The 7,773-nt window shown below is 42.6% G+C and overlaps 1 protein-coding gene across 1 annotated transcript; it reads right to left on the reverse strand.

Moving 5' to 3' along the window:
- Nucleotides 1-3,626: 3,626 nt before the first annotated feature.
- asip2b (agouti signaling protein, nonagouti homolog (mouse) 2b) lies at nt 3,627-6,418 on the reverse strand. The gene is made up of 4 exons (XM_072686988.1): nt 6,298-6,418; nt 5,237-5,239; nt 4,832-4,908; nt 3,627-3,803 (listed from the first exon to the last, which is right to left on the reverse strand). The coding sequence occupies exons 1-4, from the start codon at nt 6,416-6,418 to the stop codon at nt 3,627-3,629; spliced, it is 378 nt and encodes a 125-aa protein (XP_072543089.1).
- Between the last annotated feature and the right edge of the window lie 1,355 nt (nt 6,419-7,773).

Consider the following 7,773-nt stretch of genomic DNA (forward strand, 5'->3'; position numbering starts at 1 on the left):
TTTTCTTTGTGTCAGTTCCAGATGTCTACTTTGTCCTGAAGTTACGCAAATCTCTTGCATAAAATGTCCTGTGGAGCAAAGTTGGAGGTGTCCTCGAGGCGCAGGAGTGACCTCTTCATGAGAAGAACCTATGGACAAATCATTACCTCAGTCTATGTGGGGGAAAAACTGCAAAACCGCTCTTGATACAGATCTCCTGGATGGATATTTAACAGCATTGTTTCTGAACAGTTTTCAGAGGTCAGTGAGGCACCCAAACGTTAGACCATAGGGAATAATTAGGACGGCTTAGTCATGCTAGCACTTCTATCTTTTCTACCATCAATCATTTTTACCATCAGCCAAGACAATAGTGCTGGACCTTTAAGGCTAATGCTAACATAAAACCAAAGGGAGCACATTTGCTACCAGACCCAGCCAACATGCTCATTTGGTGGAACGTGGGCTAGGTGGGTTCCAGGTGGGCGTGGGCTCGGAGTGGATTTGTGCATGTGTTTTTACTGGGACCCAGTTGGGCTTTCCAATTGGGCCCCATCGTTACAGGCCACCTTAATCTCACATTGGTTTCATCTAGGCCTCATGTTCAGCGTACAATCCCCCCCTTACCCTTGATTTTGGAAGAATCAGTGAATGAGCAGGTGTCCCAATACTTTTGTCAATGTGGTGTATCTTTTAAAAGTAAAGAAATTTTAAAGTTCTGTAAGGGAACATAGTCTACTGTTGTGTTGGTCCCCCCCTTGTTCCGCACCTACCAGCTCTGACCTGTCGAGACATGAGTTCCAAACATGTTTCTTTTGGCTCATTTGTAGAAATTTGTGGGAAATGATGTAAATTCTTAAAACTTAATCATTCTTTTCAGCCCAACATAACCTTTGCTGCCGGCTTTGTGTTGCTATTCATTTCAAGGACTTTCCTCCAACTGCATCCGCTTTATTTTTTGGCCTTGAGTTTGTTGACGGTTCCCTTCAGATGTGAGGCATGTGCAGCTTTTGCTTCAGCGTAGGTGTGAGCATAATTCTTTAATGGCAGCCTGACGCAAAGGCCTCTTTTCTACTGCGGGGCCAAATGGTTACTAAGGCAGCCCGTACCGTTTTCTATTTGCTGTGCTGCTGTGCTGTGCTAAATCAGGACCGGTAAGTGTGCTCACACTACGTCTTGTAATAATTGTTAGAATGTAATAATAAGCTAACTAACTGTGCTGGGAAAAGGAAAAAAAGCCCAGGCGGAAAGATCGGAACAGTTCGGCCCTGCAGTAGGAAAACAGCCAAAGACGCCCATGTTCGCTGACACACACCTCTCACTTACATGCTTCCAAACTTGCATTTAGGCCAAGGGCATTTCTTCTTCCAGCACCCCAACCTAAGCCCCTAACATTTGGAGGAACGTCCACAGAACCTTAGGGTGGTGGTTTTGAAGCATTTATTAAAAAAGAAATTACATGAGCATTAGACAGTGTTCTGCTTTGGTTCAGTCAATATGACCTGACGTGATTCGTGACTTGGGTATGGTTACAGTGGCTGGCACTTCATGGCTGAAAGGCATTTCTCAGCCTTTCGCAATATTTAATATTTCTAAAGGAATGAAAAGCCTTGAGTCCGTACAAACACAAGCACTGGAATTACTAATGCACTGATGCAACAAAGACAGTCCTTAGCTTGGGACAACCTACGTTTATTCAGTGTTTGAACAAACAAACTGGTAAAGAATGGTAAAGTCACTGGATACTGTAGTACTGACCTATTCTGACCCATACAGAAGTTGCTCATTGCTATCTTACACCCTGCCAACAGTCTATTTTCACGCCTTCCGTCTGCGCTCTTTAAATATCTACGCCGATAGGCGTGGTGGTCTCGAAATTAGGTGTGTTTAGGTAAATTTCTAGTGTACTGCTGCTCGACAATGGAAAATACAGGTGCTCCACTGGCTAAAAACAACCTAGGCAGGCGTCAACAGTCGAACGTTTGTTGCTATTTGGCAGTGACTTGTCAACACAGGCGTGTGTCAAATGTGCGCACACCCCCGCTTTGCCCCAATGAAATAGCAATCTGCCAAAGATGTTTTAATGGACACAGTGATGGAAAACTACGACTTTCTGTAGGAATGTTATTAGTGTTTATTCTAATATTAGTGTTTTACTGAGGACATAAACACTTACTGTCCAGATAAGCAGCTTTTCGGAGGTGTCTAAACCTTTTGCACAGTTCTGTTTGTATGTTGGATGTATATGGGAATTCCATATATTCTAATAGAAGTCTTAGCTTTGAAATATGCATTGTGCCATATATCGAATGTCTGTATGGGGCTCAGTACGGCTCAGTCGTACCATTCAAGGAGAAATATCTACAGGAATGTCACTCTGGCAGAGATTCCACAGCAAGAATAATAATCCAACCGGGGTACAGCTACGTGGCCTGGAGTTGGCAGACCCTAAACATGCACGATATAACAACAACAACAACAACAACAACAAAAACAACCACCTAAAATAAACACTATTTACACATTAGCTCAAATGTAATATTTGATCTGGTATTTGTGCCGTAGAGCTTGCTCAGGAGTTTCAGTGCATGTGTGGGTGTGTGTATGTGTGTGTCTGCTCACATGTGGTAGCAATCTGTACAGAAACCATGTGTGGTGCGTTCGTGATGTGCTAAAGGCCAGTGTTGGCACCATCAACCTTTCACTTAAGGTTCAACTGAGTGCCGAAATCGACTGTAATCTACTATAATCATAAGCAAAGAACCATTAGTGATCCAGAGTAAGATTTGTTTTTAACAGAATTTTTTTTTAATATAAAGCTTGTATTTGTTTTTTTGTCTGTCAAAAAAAATTAGTCACCTTGTGAGTTTAAGGTGGTAGTAACATCAGGCTCCTGCAGATGGCACTACACCTGGCAGATCGGGCTATAAATAGCTTCTTGGTGCGATGGTGGAAAGTGGGTGTCAAAGCAGATACAGTTTATGATAGGCTAAAAGGAGTGACTGCATTTGGGAGTGGCCAAAGGCCACAGTGTAAAGGAAGCAGCTGAATCTGCAGGTGTATAGAAGCAGACGGTCATACGGGTCTACCAGCAGTGGCAGAAATCCCAGTACTGCTTCTTCACCACCAATTTCTGAAAAACACTCTGTAGGGAGCTACAGACCATCAACATATGGAGCAGAGTGGCATGTAAGAGGCCTTCGCTCACTTCTGATCAAGAATGAGGAGAATCTCCTGTAGACTGGGATTTCTGCCACTGCTGGTAGACCCGTATGACCGTATGCTTCCATACACCTGCAGATTCAGCTCCTTTCTTCACACTGTGGTCTTTGGCCACGCCCAAATGCAGTCACTCCTTTTAGCCAATCATTAACCGTATCTGCTTTGCTGCCACACATCCAACGAAATGCTCACTGCACTGTACCTCCTCCTCTCAATCTATGAGTCCCGTCACACACCCCAATGGGTATATAGACCACCTCAAAACACAAGGTGACTTATTATTTGTCCGGGGAGCTTAAATATATATATATATATTTTAAATTATTCTGCGTCGTACAAAAGTCATTTGAATGAATAATAATGGATAATAATTGAGTTCTGAGGTTTATACCCCCGTCTTCAGACTACGTTGCCTCAGAAACGTGTTAGGTCTTTCTGGAGCAGCTTCCCAGCCTCCAGCAGTGGCAGATCGTGTTAAATAGTCGACAGTGGCAAGAGGCGCAGGGCTCACAGCAGGGGATGCGTCCAGAGCAGCTCTCCATCAGGCCTGCACAGCGACGTACCGGGACAGGGGCCGCACCCATCGGCTCGGATTTGGGTCTCTGCAACACACATGGGAAACTAGATTAGATAGGAAACTATACACCAGAGACATAGCATTTCTGAGCTGGTAACAATAGCCAATGATTCCTGCCTTTTTGTTGCCAACGGTGATGCCAACAATGGACCTCATTTGCCAAGGTCTTCCAATAAACATTTCTTAAATTAGTTTTTGAGAAACGTTCTATCTAAAAGACTGATGATGTGTTTTAAAGAGAAGAATTGTCCACAGCTCTACTCTCATAATGAAGAATCACATTGTCCATTGTAAACTGAACAAATCCCACATAAGAAAACACTGGAGAACATCGGAAATTTTATAAAAACTGCTTAAGTGGGTTTTAAGAACACTATATTTTGAAGCACACTATATCGACAAAAGTATTGGGACACCTGCTCATTCATTGCTTTATCTGAAATGAAGGGGATTAAAAAGAGTTTATCCTGCTTTTCTTGGAGGAACTGTCTCTACTGTCCAGAGAAGAAGGCTTTTTTTTTTACTAGCTTTTAGAGGGGCTTCGTTAGTGAGGTCAGGATGTTGGACGATGCCCACCACTTCACCTCATTCCCAACTCATCCCAAAAGTACTGGATGGAGCACCAACCTTCATTTCTTAGAACACAGTTCTTCCACTGCTCCACAGCTCAATGCCTCTAGCTCATGCCTTGTGTTAGGCAGGGTGCCTAAAAGTTCAGGTTTATCTGCTCCAGAGAGTCCTATTCTATTGGCAGTACTTCGCTACAGGGACTGGACTTGCTAGACAAGCATGTGTGTCAGCAATAGGTCAAACTTTAGGAAACCGAATGCATTCATTAGAAGGGGTGTCCACAAACATTTGGACACTTGTGGCATCCTCAAAAAGCGACTTCTCCAGGTTTGGATCCAAGAAGCTGTTGTACACTTTCGTGAGATGAGGTGTGAAGCGCAAAACTGTGCAGGGTTGGGGTTCTTCAAGACCAGGATTGCGAAACAGACCATGGGCCTGAGAAACCAGGAATGTCCTTAGCTGTCCAGAAGCAAAATCACGTACCTGCATGTGGAGCTGCTGTGAAGGCAGGTAGCGTGTCCTGGCGAAGAGCCTCTTAGGTTTGTCCTGATTCCATGCACCTGTTGGAGAAACACCACCAATTCAGTTGAATGAGACCTTTTTCATATGCAGTACCAGTCAAAAGTATGGATACCCTGGTTGAATATGTGATCCAAATGCTAATTTGGTTTTCAAAAAAGAGGACACTGGGGACACACGGGTACCCACTGTAGTTAGGGGGGCTTTTTTACATAAAGCCCCCTAAGCAGGGGAACTGTGTTCTCTGGAATGAAGGTTGGTGCGCCATCCAATACTTCTGGTCGAGCTGGTCTACCTGCATCACTAATATGACCGAGCTGGTGAACCAATCTGACTGAACTAGTTAACCAGTATGACCAGGTTGATGACCAGCTTGGTGACGATGGTCATTCTGACAGCCTTCTTATCACTTTAGCACTTGCGTTTTAGACATTGCCCATGTCTATTTTACATGCTGGGATAAAGCCAGTTGTGAATGAGCCCACTTTGGGTTGGGAAAGTCTACCTCTTTCTGAAGGACCCCTCATTTCTTCTCAACTATGGGCTTTACACATTTGATTGACCATCACCGTCACCCGTAAGACTGGTCCAAACCCCAAAACACCACAACATGGCCAGACTAATGCAGAAGTCCTTCACAAGTCTATTCCATGTGCTTTAGGCGGCTGGACCCCTAAGAGGATTAGTGCCACTAATAGACCTTCTGTTTAATGGAAGCAATAAGAGTTGGACTCCCTGAATTAGGCAAGGGTCTAGCTTAGTAATTAGCTAGCTAAAGCTGAAGTGTGTTGGAGCAGCAAAGCTCATAAGTGTCTATTATTTTTGGTCCCCAAAAATGGTGGGGGTAATTTCACCATCCCATCAAATTTCCATATGTTTTGTAGTAGCAGCAAAGAGGAAGGGTGGAAGAAAAGTAGTTCCTATTTACAAATTGTATTGCTGAGGTAAATTCTTTCGATTTTTAAAAAATTAAAATATATTTAGTGTCATGAAGCGGCAAATGTTAATTCTCCGTATAATAAACACTTAATTCTGATATTTTCGCGTAGGAATATGATAAGGAGCCTTTACCGAATTATCGGTTTATCGGTATCACTCCGCCCGACCCAACCGAGCATATGCAAGAGAGCGGCGACTAGTGGGCGAACTTCGCCATTACACTAAACAGCCGTTAGTTTAAGAGCTCCAAGTTTAATTAAAAAATAGAGATAATAAACGCGCAGATTCGTCCTAAAATATGTATATAGATATTAAAAAATAGTTTGAGAACAGTTTGGGAAAATGCAAGTGGAAAGATGAATCAGAAAACCGTTAAAAAAAACCCAAATCGAGCCACTTTAGCTAGCTAGCACATTTAAACTGGCAGGTAGGCGAACACCTTGCCCAAAACGACGACAAGCAGAGAAAACGCAAATCCTCTGAAATCCTACCTGTACCGACGGAGGCGGCGGAGTGATGGTGAACCGCGTCGTTTTCGTGCTTTTTGTGCGTTTCTGCGACGGAATGAACGACAAAGCAGAACCACAGGCAGAGCCAGTGTCTCCCAGCCATGCTGCCCGACAGAGGAGCTGGAGCACGGGCAGGTGAGGAGCTGGAGCACGGGCAGGTGAGGAGCTGGAGCACGGGCAGGTGAGGAGCTGGAGCACGGGCAGGTGAGGAGCTGGAGCACGGGCAGGTGAGGAGGGTGAACAGGTCTGAGATGGTGTGCAGGTGAGCAGAAGTAGTCACAGACTGAAGCTTCAGAGCTGTTCAGTCTCCCCAACTAACTAGATATACCCTACAGTAAGCAACGCCCACCCCTACCTCCGCCACATCTCCATCCACTGCAGACCCTCATTGTTTTCAGGACCAGTCCTCCCAGCAGCTGGATGAACGGATACAGTGAGTTAACCCTTACAGTGTTGGACTGACCCCCCCCTCCCCATCATAACAGGTGCTGAATAAACCCTTAGTGTTGATATTAACTATTAATAACTGGTTGGTGGTTTCCCAAATAGAGATTAATTCTAGTCCTGAACTAAAACTAAAAACTTGTGGCCGTCAACACTCACACATGCAGCCCTTCAACTGCAAGCGTTTATTCTTAGTAGTGTTGAATGAACTCTTACAGCATCTAATTCAATCTTACAAATGTTAAAATTAACTCTTACAGTGTTGAATTAACTCTCACAGTGTTGAATTAAGTCAGTGTTGAATTAACTCTTACAGTGTTGAATTAACTCTTACAGTGTTAAATTAACTCTTACAGTGTTGAATTAAGTCAGTGTTGAATTAACTCTTACAGTGTTAAATTAACTCTCACAGTGTTAAATTAACTCTTACAGTGTTGAATTAAGTCAGTGTTAAATTAACTCTTACAGTGTTGAATTAAGTCAGTGTTGAATTAACTCTTAGTGTTAAATTAACTCTTACAGTGTTGAATTAAGTCAGTGTTGAATTAACTCTTAGTGTTGAATTAACTCTTACAGTGTTGAATTAAGTCAGTGTTGAATTAACTCTTAGTGTTGAATTAACTCTTAGTGTTAAATTAACTCTTACAGTGTTGAATTAACTCTTACAGTGTTGAATTAAGTCAGTGTTGAATTAACTCTTACAGTGTTGAATTAACTCTTAGTGTTAAATTAACTCTTACAGTGTTGAATTAACTCTTACAGTGTTGAATTAAGTCAGTGTTGAATTAACTCTTACAGTGTTGAATTAACTCTTAGTGTTAAATTAACTCTTACAGTGTTGAATTAACTCTTACAGTGTTGAATTAAGTCAGTGTTGAATTAACTCTTACAGTGTTGAATTAACTCTTACAGTGTTGAATTAAGTCAGTGTTGAATTAACTCTTAGTGTTAAATTAACTCTTACAGTGTTGAATTAAGTCAGTGTTGAATTAACTCTTACAGTGTTAAATTAAC

The sequence above is a fragment of the Salminus brasiliensis genome, chromosome 9 (assembly GCF_030463535.1).
Source record: "Salminus brasiliensis chromosome 9, fSalBra1.hap2, whole genome shotgun sequence".
NCBI classification, from domain to species: Eukaryota; Metazoa; Chordata; class Actinopteri; order Characiformes; family Bryconidae; genus Salminus; species Salminus brasiliensis.